Raw genomic sequence first — 13736 nt, 5'->3', positions numbered from 1 at the left:
GGGGACCAACAGGTGAGGAAGGCAGCCAGCTATATGTTAAGTTGCTGAAGCTACATGGACTGGTGAAGTGTGCTGATTTGCTGAATCACTTTGGCCAGGATGCAACTTTCCAGTGTCTCTCTCAGTTTCAGACCACACACCAGGTTCTCATTTCAGGTAAGTGTATCCTTACTGTTTCATTTCAGTGGACAGTCTAGTGATTGTTTTACTATTGTATATTCTGATTCATCCCTACGTCAAGTGGGGTTGGTGGAGGATTAGTGCCCCTCCCTGTAAAACAATTAACTCTAAGCCCTTGGCCACCCTGTCTGGGATACATGGCGTCTGGCAATGAATGAAAAAAAATATTCTGATTCCAACCCCCGGGATTTTCCACCCCATGTATAGTTTAAAGGGAAACAGAGTTTGGACAGTGATAAGGATGATTTATCCTTATTTGTTTGTCTTTATTGCGCTGGGCACAGTATTGATAATTTCTTGTACTGCCGACTTCTCCTTTTTCCATCTGTCCAGTTTATGATACAAGTAGTGAGTTAGGATTATGAGGATGATCATGATTTATCCTTATATGAAAGAGCAGCAGACCAGATTCTTACTGCAGACAGGATCTGATGTAAGTTTGAGCCTTTTAGGCATGTACAGTATTGTATATCGCCATCTGATTTTTGTCAGTACTGTCCACCAGGTTCATATTCAAAGTAGCTAAGTATTTACTGCACTCTTTAGTTAGCCATGTAGCTCATTCATCATTTAGATCCACATTTAAAGTACAGTATGTGTTTTACATGTTACTTTATCGTAATGTAGGAGCAGATACCGTAATTACTTGTCATTTATTGCAAGTAAGGTTATTTCTCTGCAAGTAAAGTTATTTCTTCACTCATATGCTAATAGTCCAGCCAATCCTGAATATGTAGACCTCATTGGGTGGACAGTACTATACATTAAGCCTGTTTCAGATTCTGGGGTAATAGTGCACATAATCTACTGCTATCACGGTGCTTCGTATTGAATGGGTAGTAGAGTATTTTAATTGTTGTTTTTGCATAAATCATTTACTGAACTGTACAATACCGGATATTGTACATCTTACATGTATACAGGTGCTGAAATAACAGAACCTGTATGGTATCCTTGTATAATTCGTTTATTAACATTACCCAGCACAAGCCTCACATATCATCATGGCAACATATATTATTGGGTATAAAAGGTTGACTCAGCAAAAGAATGAATGGGGAGGAACGATTAAGTTCATTAGTTCTTTCTACCAAATGTGCCAAGTTGCCGAGCCTGTCCTAGGCGGACATCTTGATGATAGAAGTTGAAGCTGGGAGATTGGCAATCAGAGAGGGTGGATGGGTTGTCAGGACTTGAAGGTCGATGGACAGGACTGGTGGGTGGAACAAGATTTGTAGGTGAGGTAGGTGAAGTAAGGATGGTGGATGATGGAGATGGATTAAAGTTAGTGGGTGAAGTAGGTGGGCTTCCAGGGCCATTCCAGTTGTCTGCCCGCCTGCCACTGTCCGATTTTGACCAGCTACGATATGATGGGACAGGACTTCCATATGGTGTTGAAGAATTTTCTCGATCTGCAGGGAAATCCTTCTCTGTAACAGGAAACATGTTGGGCACCCCCTTGTTACTGAGAGCAGGACTTGCTGGCACGTCTGAGTCATAGCTGTACGCTGACTCTATTATCTGCTCTGGGTCTAAGTCTAGGTTCAGGTTCCAGTTCATTGAGTTAGGTGAGTCTTGATCTTGGTGCAGACAGTAAGGTGGAGGTGTGTCAAGGGAGGATGTGTGTGAGAGATGTGTGTGTGGTGAATATGTTATGCTCTTGTGGCCTCGAGTCCATATCACCTGGTCATTGTGGTCCACAGAGTCAGGGCTGTTGGGAGACAGTAGCACTTGGCTCTCATCAGCATGGTAGAAGGTCTTCTCTTCATACCTGTAAAGATAACGTACTGTAGTTATGTACAGTACTTTAGATGCCATACTAATCACTGTACATAAAGATTTCATGCAGTATTTTATCTGAATTACTTAGTGGACTGTCAGGTTGCCTGGAACTCTTTTTGTATCATTCACTTTTCTTTAATGTAGTGTTACAGCCAATATGAACCCCCACAAGCTATAACACAGTATTTAGAAATACAACAGTATCTCTAACAAGTTGTAGGTGGGGGCGCTCACCGTCCACCCACTTGATGTAGTGCTGCTCGTAGGTGACTGTCCTTTCCTCACTTCCTTCCTCTTCTTTCTTTCTTTCCTCTTCTGTCTTTGGGTGACTCTACACTGAATGACAAGCCAAATGGTTTCCTGTATGCCAGGAAACCATTTACCACGCTTGTTGGTAACCATATAACCAAACTATGAAGCCTGGTGGTTTAGTGGGTAATTAAGGCACTCCAGCTGGAGTAAGCCTTTGTAGGTTTATATCCAAGGGATGGGTGGGGTTTATTGCTCATGTAATGCCACTCAGGGATGAGTGAGGCTGGTCACTCTCATCTTAAATTTCAGGATTGACTTGCCTAGCCCCAGGCTTCTACGCTCCTCATGGGGCAACACAGGATTAGTTGATTTATGTACGTATATGAAGTCAGCTTTATTCAGCTTAGGAAAGACTTTTTGAATATAACATATACAGTACATGTTTTTCCTAAACTAAATAAAAATGTATGGAGGCAATAAGAATAAGTTAGAAAAAATATATACAGTGTAGCTTACCCGTGAGAGTAGGGTGGTGGGGCTTTGAGAGTGGATCGATTGTCCGTTGTCTGAGTGTGCCTCATCATTTCCTCCATCCTTGCCTGTTAACACCATACCATAACCATAAGCAACTATTATTACTTTCTCATAAGTTATAAGTAGGGTTGCCAGTTTATCAGTAGCAATTTTATACTATACCTAGATCCGAAATATGCTGATTTCTAAACATTCGTTTAGGGATCTTTGCCAAATTTCAGCAATACTGGGTTATTTCTTAGCAATTTTCAAGGGTTTTTATGTTTAGCAACTTTCTAACAAGACAGGTTTAGTAATGTCTGTGAATATGGCTTGTGACTTTAATCACCATCATTATAACTCATTTCTCCACTATATTTTATGTGAGATAACTAGAATCTGATACCAGAGTAAGGAAATTCATAGGCAGGAAAAGCCATCAGTAGAGCTCCCAGTTAGATGGCCCTTACTTCCAATCTTTCCGTATTTAAGCTTTTAAAATTGCTCTCTGATGTGAAAAACCATTTAAAGTGCTGTAAATGTTCATAATCTACTTCAGTCACTTTTATAACAGCTGTAGGGAAAGGCTACTCTGTAGACTACTGTGTTGAAAAGGAATTGTGTTAGTACATCTGGCAGTTATGTGTGTACTTTCTGTAAACTTTGTCTTGTAGGGTTTTGCAAGACTTCACAAAGTAGTTTGGTGATAAATCAGTACTCATAGGTGCACCAGTAGCAGAGAAGATATTATTTGAAGCAGTTTTTGATGCCGTTGAGAGCTGGGATTTCTCTCATGTGGACAAAATCGTACTGGGGTATGGTAATAGCTAAAATGTATATCCAAGTGCATCAGCCACAGTGAAATTGTTAAGGCATTTTACCTCAGAGAGTTTATGAGCTGGAACAGGGACACTGGTTAAGATGGTTGTGTCGAGAACTGAGGCGACATCCTCCTCTGTTACTGCATCTCGGTGTACACAGACCCATACTTGGAAAATTGCTGTGACCACTGCAACCTCAGCTAGCTGGCACAGTCCGTACAGCACTGGGTAGATTATCATGTGACCACGCACCTAATGGCACTGGTGATTGATTAGTTTGGGGAACACGATAAGGGTACTAGAATAGTCAACATCATCATTATTGTTGCATATCCTGTATTATCTATATCATCATTATCCTGTACTGTATTATCATGGCCATCATCACCATCACTTTTGTCATTTATCCTATACAATATCATCATCATTATCATCATCACTATATCCCGTTTTCCTATTCAATATTATCAGGGTGTAGTACTCCCTCAGCTTTTGTACATGATGATGCTTTGAAGTTAAGAAAGAAGAAACAGTATGACCATTCATTGGTCACATGACGATGCAGTTGTATGCCATGCATTAAGGCTAAGGTATTTCATCTATTCAGAGGACTTTTGTTGGAGTATGAAGCATTTTTTAATTAGGTGTCCTTCCTTTTTATCAGCCAATGACCCCAGTGTGGGAATGAATACTTGAGTCCTCAGTTGCATGTGTGCACTCTAACCCACTAGACCACAGCTTACCTTCTGTAACCCACTCCCTGCTGTGTATGCAGTGTGGTATTTTAGTTAGGCCAAATCCAGACTGCTTTATTCAGCTGAGGGAAATACTATCAGTTCAAAGGTTAATGGGCAGTTTTCAAGCCATTTACTACTAGAATTTTCTTCAGCCAAGCAAAATCATTTTCTGGTCCCAGTACCGTATCGTGAGCATTTCTTGTTGCTCCCACAGAAAATTATAGGCGTATGTTTAATACTTTAGCCACTGGATGAATACAGATAGCTGATAATTGGTTAGTCGAACATCGTGACCCAGATATCACTCTAAGCTTTCAATACGGTCAGTGAAGTAATATTTGCTTTGATGAGGTAATTACTGTAGAGGCTTGACTGAGTTACCTTTGGGCTGGGGAAGGAGAGAAGAATAATACTAGTAGCCACCACCATATTCTGGCATGCAGTTTCAATGGCCACAGTACGACAGATTTTATGACTCTGGAAAGACAGTGACACTTGGTTTAGCCCCCTGAGTATAGTAACGTCTTTTTACATGTTATATATGATACATTCAGACAGAATTGTATGAATTAGGAAAAGCATTGTGAATGGGAAGGGTTAGATATGAGTATAGTCTTCACTTGAATACAAGAGGTAAATCCTAATTTGAAAAAAAAAGAAATCATCTGTTGGTAGCCTCAGTAAGATCAAATATATGTCATTGGAGGTAAAGGGTTAATCACATCACTACGATGGCCTGTTTTGTATTCTTTTGTGGTATCTGCAGACATTTTTTTTTTTTTTTTTTTTTTTTAACTCTTGGGAAACTTGTCATAGCAAAGGCATGAAAAATACACTAATTTCCCATAAAGCATTGCCACTATGGAAGGTCTCGCCAAACCTGAATTAAATTATTACAGTAGTTGCAAATGAATCTAAAATGAATAATACAGCATCCAGTTTAAGAGGTCAGTAGCCCTTTTTCTGTCAGTTTTTGTCACTGGATTGAAGGGGTGAGTCAAATGTCCACAGCGACCATATCAGAGGGAAAAACCATGCCATAATTACAGTGGAGTCTCTTTTATCCGAAGTTCTTTTAACTGTACTATGCCATTAACCGTAAGTTTTACTAAAACTTTCTCATTTCGATTAACTGCAGAAATCTGAAATATGTCCAAAAATACAAACATGGCGGGCTTGTTTTGCCTCACCAACGTTAGTTTACAGCAATTTACCTCTCATCCAACGTTACAAAAGTGCAGTTACATATGTAGTTACTACAGTGTATTAAGTGTTTTGATGATGGTTGAGTGGCTTTTGGGGTGCTGGTGGTGGTGGTGGGCTAGACGTCGCCAGAAATGGGTGATGGGTGAGTACACTATTGTTCCTTTGTATCCTACATATTATTACTGTATATTTTATCTGAAAAAATCGATTAATCGAAACTTTGAAAGTCCCATGATTTTTGGATAAAAGAGACTCCACTGTATTTAAATTATATTCAGCTCATGCTAGACCCCTCACAGTGAGTGCAGTGGTTGAATTTAGGCATTTATTCTGGCTACAACCAAGCAGTTTTACTCAGATGAGGTAAAGCTTGACAAAGTACTTAATTCTAGCATGGTTAACCCTTTCACTTCCATTGATTCTCACAGGTGTATTGTTCAGGCTAACACCAGCCAGCTTTACCTAGCGAGAGGGGAATGTCACAGTCCAGGGGCTAATCAGATATAAATTGATAGATAGATAGATATGCATGACTGCCTTGTCATAGATAAAAACTGAGCCACAGTTGTTTACAAAACACAAGATATACAAAATAGTGACTTAACCCAAGTGTAAGAGAGCAGCAGCAAAGAGAAGATCCAAGGAGACTGTGTTAGCAACGTAGAGCTATAGTTACTTATTAATTAGGATGTACGAAACAATGACCCCAGCCAAAGGTAGGAGGGCAGCAGTGAAGACAAGGTCCAAGAAGAATGTATCAGAAACATAGAGCCATAGTTACTTACAAAACACAAGATCTTGGTAAGGATGTACGAAACAGTGACCCCAGCCAAAGGTAGAAGGGTAGCAGTGAAGACAAGATCCAAGGATGAGGTAACAATGGTATGCCAGTAGCGCAGGACCAGCAGCACTCCACACACCACCGCACCCATCCATCCCAGCACTGCACATACCTGTATAATCAGGGGCAGTTGTACATATAGTATCATGATCAAATTTTGCCACTTCTTTCATGCATGTTGTTGTGATGGAAAGTGTTACATTAAATATTGTATTTTTATGTGATAGCTGTATTAGGCACACAGCAAAAGAGAATGAGAAAGAGGGATGGCAATGGATGTTGTTAGCTATATGAAATATAAATTATGATGGCAGTATGAGACATAACAAAAGAGTATGAGAAGAAAGGATACTGTCTGATGTTCAGGGAGGGATGAAAAATATGGAAGGCAGGAAACAATTCTGGCAGTGGATTGGTGGCAAGCTTCTACTTGTGATACCTGTAGCACTATACATCTTCATCGGCGGCATCCTCATCATTGCCAGCGTTATCATGTGTAGGATCCATAAAGCAAGAAAAGAGAAAGCATGAAACTGGAATAACTATCAGCAGCATGCCCAGTGAAATGGATCAGACACTCATTCACACACCATTCAAGCCCTCAAAATCTTGGCACCACCTCAAAGTCCTAGCAGTATGCACATGATTTTTTTTCTTCATAGATGCACTTACGCATACATTTGCCAGAGTCAGTCTGTTGGCTATCAGGGTAAATAAAAGAGGAGGTGCCAGACTCCTGTCATATAGTCATGTGCTGCACAGAATGTCAGTAATAATCAAGCAAGTAGAAATCCCTGTGTTCACAGGGGACTTCCATGTGTAAAGGGATTATTGACCTGACTACAGTACAAAGTGTTTCACTTTTAATTTAATGTTATCATTTCCAGACATAATAATGGTGGCTGTCATACCACAATGAACTGAGATACTGTTTCCATCTCGTACTTGCAATACAGACGTATTTCAACAAAATCTCTACAAATGATCTCTTGGAGTGGGCAGATAGAGTTACTGGATTTCTGCAGTGTGCTTGTTTCATGTCCATGAAAGCCAGGGGTTGTAATAGTAGCTGTTATTCCGGTTACAATACAGTACTTTTTTTGGATTCATGGCAGTCAGTTGTCTTTCACTACCTGTATAAACCCCTACCTTCGAGATGTAGCTGGCCCATCTACGTGAGAAATGTCTAATAACCATTCCAACCAGGACTGGAATGGTGACAAAGAGGAGGCTGATCAGGATATTGAAGTATGGCACTACCAGGTTATCCTTGTCTGTCCAACGACCCGCATACACCCATAGATTGAAGGGCATTGCTCCAAAGGCCAGGATTGCAGACAGTGCAGTCATCATGATGCTGCAACACAGTAACCATAATATAGTATGTAAGCATTCGGAAGACCACATTGTATGTAATTAAATAGATATCTTGTTATTTATGGTCCATAACACTTATGGGAAACTGAGTTGTATAGCTGAAAGATTATATGTTTGAGTATACCTTTTGTATCACAGATACAACTTGATATACCACTGCTAGCAGGAAAGTAATTATTTCAACTTCATAGCTGAGCAAACCTGATGGGTCAAGTGGCAGCATAAAGTACATCAAGAATTCACATTTCCTGCTACAAGATTGTGAGGTGCTAATATTAGTTTGCATATTTATGACCATCATTAAGCAGTGCCATGCACTAATCACTGCATGTTCTGAACATTCTGGCAAAAATTTCATGAAGTTTGATGTCCAAGTTAGATAAGAAGCACAGAGGTGGAAGATACAACACACAGACATGACAGTTGAAGGCTATCTGTGCAACTGTGTTTCCATGCCTCATTGTACTACAGCAGATAAACTAACCTGAGAGCAAGGTCTCCATTGACCCAGTATGTGAAGAAGTTAGAAAAGGCACCACCAGGGCTACAGGCAAGTATGAGGACCCCCACAGCTTGATATGGTGGGAGATGGAAGGCAAGGGCAAAACCAAAGCCAATAGCAGGCAGGAGAGCAAACTGACACACGATCCCAATTAAACAAGCCCATGGCCGTTTCAGATGCTCCCAGAACTGCCAAAGGGGAGTCAGAAATGTTAGTGTCAGGCCTGATAGCTGTCTGTGTGCATAATCAAAATACTGTGCTGTAAATTTGGCTAGTTTTTGCATGACAATGCAGTCATTCCCACACCCTCAGTGTTAAGTGGTGGTTGCATGGAATGAGGTTTGGTTATGAGATAGGTATGAATCTCCTTTCTCTTAGTCAAATTAACCCTCCAGTCTGACTACACTTAGTGAGGTAGCGATATTTGTCAGGCAGAAAAGTGCTACTGTAATTGCAGTACCTTAATTTTAAGTGTAATGCCCGTAATCAGCAAAGAATGGCAATTGAAGAAGTTAGTGAACCTTTGGGATTGAAAAGCAGTACCATAGCCATTGCATTACAGCAGGTGTACTGTATTTTTTCCCTTGCTTTGACCACAAAAGAGATGCTTTTATGTTGCTTATGTGGGTTCTTTTGTGATGAAGGTGTTCAAAATTGTCTCCATGAAATCTCTTAGTACTTAGGGGTATGTTTGTTTTCATTCTGGCAGTCATGCAGTTTATTTCATTGCCCTTTATATGTGACTTCTTGTTTTGGAAAAGTTTAGGCATAGAACTGTTAACATGTGTGGGATACAGGGGACTCTACTGAAAGACTGTAGAAAATCAGATATGCAGTACAGGTAGTTTCTTTATACAAAGGGAAAACTAGCAAAGAAGACTGTAACAACCATATTTTTAAACATCACATCGTGAAGGAGAAGGCAGGCCATTTAATTTTGATATTCATTTATTAGATACTTATGATTCTTAGGTTTGGTTAGCCTGCATCTCATAGTGTAGGGTATACTCAGGCATGATGCAGAGGAACCACAGATCAGACCCATTCTATCTTCAGCAGGTGCTTCAGAATTGTTATAAATGATGATAGGCGTACATGTACTTGCACCTCAGCTCTAATGATATGGCTGTAAAAATCATCAAGAAATCAGTTTATTGTGGGTACTAAGGAGAGTGGAGCTCTTTATGGAGAGGATGCAGAAGATTACAAAAGATAAGATAGGTTAGGAACAGAATGGGTTTATAGCTGAGTAACATGTTCCAGAGACAAGAAGTTACATGTCACATTCATGGATTATAAGGTTCATGGCAGGTGGATTGGGAGTGTTTATAGGGGGTGCTGAGCTTACTCAAATTATAAGGGAATTTGTTGGATGCACTACAATCTTTTTATAAAGGTAGCAGTGCATGTGTGAAGATTTGAAGAGTTTATTGATATTTTTGTTATAAATTGAGTTGTAAGACATTTTTGTATTACCAGTATATCAGCCTGGTTTTGTGGTTTTTCAATGCTGGTATATGGATGGAATGGTCAACAAGTATAAAATGAAGACAGTAAGCATAGGTTTTGAACTATAATTAAAAGTTTAAGATTGTTATTGTCCCAGGTTCATCTGGGGTGAACCCAATGAACTGTAAGTTGTAATTGCCTTTCTCCTGCAGTCTCCCATTCTCCATTTGAAGGATAGGGAGTGATTTGAGAAATGTTTGTATAGCACTGGTTAGTTTGGTACTACCATGAAAAGGCAAAACTATTAACTTATGTGTTTGTATAATGAAAGCTTTGTTTGTAGAAAGTATGGTTGATCTACAGAAGCATGGTACATAATATTTTGAGAAAATACATTAGGCAACAGATGCAATTAAAGCAAAATGATGTTATGACATCAGAACGGCTGAAGGCATAAGCATTAGAAATAGTTATGCAGACATTGAGGTGAAAGAAAAGACTAGGAGTGAGACATGGAATTGCATATTTGGTAAAGAGGAAAAATATATGTAGGGCAGTTTAAAGGAATGTAGAGTATATAAGCAAGATCATGTGCATTGTGAGGAAGCATACGTAAGTCCTTCTAACAAGTCACATTTTGAGGCATTGCTCTTTGCACTCAAGTCCACAGTAACTTGGGAAAAATAGCCTACTAAAGTTCCAATGCTGTCTGTAAAACTTATTTGCCAGTTTCCCACAGTTTACATTACTATGCCAGTTGTGTGGGAGAAATTGTGACATTTTGGAATATCATCGCATATTTACAATGAGGACTGTGTGTAAACAGTGCCTGTTTCCAATCGGTAGAGGGTTGTGGCACCTAACACAGGGATTGAAATGAAAGAAAAGCCTTGGAGTGAGATGTGGATTTTGCAGAATGGATATGGAGAACATTTAGATGTTTTAGTGTCATTAATGTGGTGTAAGGGAGGTTTGTGCAGTGTCTAAGGAAGTAATACGATACTCCCTCACATTACAAGCATAAACGTCTTTCTAGTAGGTAGTGAAGGAATGAACTGGGAGTAAGGATGGTGTAGTGTGAGGCAGTGCATACATTACCTCTCTCCAGTAAGTAGCAGCCCCCATCCCCAGCATAAGTGTGACAGTGTTGCCAGTCATGATGAGCATTGCAGCATTGTCCAGCCCCACTACCCAAAGTGGCAGCTCTCTTTCATCCCTCTCCCACCTGCCGTCCTCTGTGCTCCATTGTCCGTCATCTGTTGGGGATAGTATTTTTCATTTACTTCACATTGTCATTTTGCCCTTACTTGTTGGGACTGATGTCCGGCGGCTGGAATGCTAAATTGTGGTTACGTGGTATTTAATAAACCTGAGCTACAGTGTGAGGTAGAAATTAGTCTCTAGAGTACCGTACAGTACCAGCCAAATTGGCTCACCAGCCTGATCAACTTGACCATCAGCTTAGCTGACATGAATTAGGGATCAGTGCCAGGTCTATGTCCTGGCACTATTACTCACTGGAAAGTTAAGGTTTCAGATCTCTAGCTGAATTTCCCATACACACATTTTTGTTAGGTGGTGGCAACCATCATCCACTCACTTGATGTAGTGCTGCCTACTTCTTCCTTATCCTTTATCATTCTTTTTCTGAGCCTGCCCTCCTCTCTTCCTGTATCTCCCATCATTCCTGTCACTTCTTATTGCTCTTCTTTCCTTTACAGGTGGCTTTACATTGAGTGACAAGCCAAATGGTTTCCTGTAAGCCAAGAAACCATTTACAGCGCTGGGTGGTAACCATATAACCAACCCATACGTGCTCCCTACGTGTCAACAAGTGGATTGGTGGAGGGTTAGTGTCCCTTCCCATAAAACCAATAACTCAAAGTCAGATGGCCACCCCTTAAGGGATTATGGCGTCTGGCAATAGATAGATAGACATTTTTGTTCCCAGTGCATCACTCTGTTCCAAGAATCGGGAGCCGTAAATCTTGTATGGCAGCAGCTGATGCCAGATCTTCGTTCAGCCAGTCACAGAAGCTGTCATGACTGCCTTGCAGAAATCAGAAGCAAATCTCTGAATGATGATGGTGCCAACATAAGGCAGGGGACAACACTGTCATAGATAAGTTATGGCATGATATGTGATTAACTTGAATATTTTGTAACTTACCTGATATAGAGCATAGTAACTCTTTCACCTTTTGCTTATGCAGTACATTATTACTCTATAATCAGGCTGACAAGAGACAGTTTTGTTCAGCTGTGGAAGATCAGTATTCATAGGGTTGAAAACTATTTTTACTCTTGGAATAATCAGTTTGGATGTAGCCCGAATGTCAGTACTATTAAAGTAATTGTGCCTGTGTGTGTGTGTGTGTGTGTGTGTGTGTGTGTGTGTGTGTTTTGTGTGTGTGTGTGTGTGTTTTGTGTGTGTGTGTGTGTGTGTGTGTGTGTGTGTGTGTGTGTGTGTGTGTGTTGGGGGGGTGTAAATTTGCAAGTCATTCTGCTGGTGATTCAAGCTTTGAGGTCGAGTAGACAGATGGGTGGGTTGGTTGGTAGATGGGATGAGTAGAGAGGGTGGGTGAATGGACAGGCAAGGTGGAGCAAATGGATGGGGTGAGCAGAGTGGGTGGTGTGGATGCTGGGGCAGGTTGGTGGGTGGGTAAACAGGGTGGGTAGGATGTGTGGTTGGACAGGCAGGGTGGAAGGAGTGGGTGAAGTGGGCAGAGTGGATGGTGTGGATGTTTGGGAGGTAGGGTGGGGCTGGTGAATAGGTGAGTAAACAGTGTGGTTAGGGTGGGGGGATGGACAGGCAGAGTGGAGTGGGTAGCTGGGTAGACAGGATGGATAGGGTGGTCAGTGGATGTATGGTTTCATGGAAGACAAGGCAGGAGATGGGCTTCCTATATTGGATGAGTGGGTAGGCATATGGGATCGTGGATAGGTGAATAGGTTCGTGGGGTAAGCAAGTCCATGTTTGGATTGGGTTGATGGGGGAATACGAACATGGAGTAAGTGCACCTAAATGGCAACATTGGTCCAGTGGTTAAAAAAGAAATAAGTCCATGGGGAAAGAGGCCTGTGGGAGGTAATAGGTCCGTGTGGGAATTCGGTGTTTCTCCATGGGGAGAAAACAGGTCCGTTAGAAAAATAATCCGTGGAGGAAAAATGTCTCTGGGGATTTAGACCTGTGGGGAAAAAATAGGTCATTATAGGGATAACACGTTTATGATGGGAAAATAAGTCCATGGGGGAAAGTATGTCTGTAGGGGAAAAAAATAGGTCCGTTGGAGAAATTGGTCCATGGAGCAAAGTAGGTACTTGGGGAAAAATAGGTCTGCGAAAGAAAATTGGTCCATGCTGATAACTGGTTCGGGGGGTGGGGATTGGTCCAAAGGAAAGGGGTCCTCGGAGGAAAGTGGGTCCATAAAGGGAAAATGGTGGGAGGGGGTGAAGGATAACCCTCAAAAAGACGTAGCCGGAGACAGGTTAATATGCTAGTAATAACCAAGTGTGACCCTGCCAGCAAAGGAGTTTGACAGTGATAACATACTTTACCTGAGATTGTGGTTTGTTGGTCCCACATGGCTGGCTTTGCTGGATTGAGGTCGGAAAGCATTGTCACTTTATTATTGTAGAAGGTTAAATAAGGTCGCACTGTTTTTTTTTTTTTTTTTCTCCACTGATTTACTCTTATGTGGCACTCGATTTGCACATAGATTAACTTGATAGATTAGTGTCAGAATGAGGACGTCTCTGTAGTCACTCTCATATTGTAGTATGTCAACTAAGGTCGCACTTTTTTGCTGGTTTATTTTTTCTCTTTAATGGCGTTCGACTTTCACATGGACAAGCTCGTTTGATTAATGTTAGAATGCAAGCATGACTCCGTTTAGCAGAATGCACCTGGCGCTTTGTTTAGCAAAATGTAAAACTAGCCCCTTTTAGCAGATTGTTAAATTCGGTCGAAGTTTCAGAATTGGTTGCTCTCTCGTAATTTATTATTATTTTTCCCCCTCCTCCAAATAGCTCAACTTGTTGCGTTTGTCAGAATGGAGACAGTGCTTTTTTTGGCA

At 40.9% G+C, this 13736-nt stretch overlaps 1 protein-coding gene across 1 annotated transcript; it reads right to left on the bottom strand.

Annotated features, from left to right (window-relative positions):
• Positions 1-1257: 1257 nt before the first annotated feature.
• On the bottom strand, positions 1258-13279 carry LOC145400974 (putative sodium/bile acid cotransporter 4). Its single transcript, XM_080273334.1, has 9 exons — positions 13219-13279; positions 10759-10916; positions 8194-8399; positions 7482-7689; positions 6277-6444; positions 4667-4762; positions 3609-3800; positions 2731-2813; positions 1258-1951 (listed from the first exon to the last, which is right to left on the bottom strand). Exons 1-9 carry the CDS (start codon positions 13277-13279, stop codon positions 1258-1260), a joined length of 1866 nt encoding a protein of 621 aa, XP_080129460.1.
• Between the last annotated feature and the right edge of the window lie 457 nt (positions 13280-13736).

Source organism: Coenobita brevimanus, chromosome 54 (assembly GCF_032717465.1).
Source record: "Coenobita brevimanus isolate Jiangsu-jjx chromosome 54, ASM3271746v2, whole genome shotgun sequence".
Lineage (NCBI taxonomy): Eukaryota > Metazoa > Arthropoda > Malacostraca > Decapoda > Coenobitidae > Coenobita > Coenobita brevimanus.
Note: the sequence above shows the minus strand (reverse complement) of the source record. Positions and strands in the feature narration are given on the sequence as shown.

What these genes read in the sequence shown, in the direction of transcription:
- LOC145400974 (XM_080273334.1), bottom strand. Translation starts at nt 13,279, where the DNA reads ATGCTTTCCGACCTCAATCCAGCAAAGCCAGCCATGTGGGACCAACAA. An exon ending in CCAACAAACCACAATCTCAG is followed by an intron (nt 10,917 to 13,218) that starts GTAAAGTATGTT and finishes TATCCCCAACAG; the next exon opens with ATGACGGACAATGGAGCACA. An exon ending in GGGCCAGCTACATCTCGAAG is followed by an intron (nt 6,445 to 7,481) that starts GTAGGGGTTTAT and finishes CTGATTATACAG; the next exon opens with GTATGTGCAGTGCTGGGATG.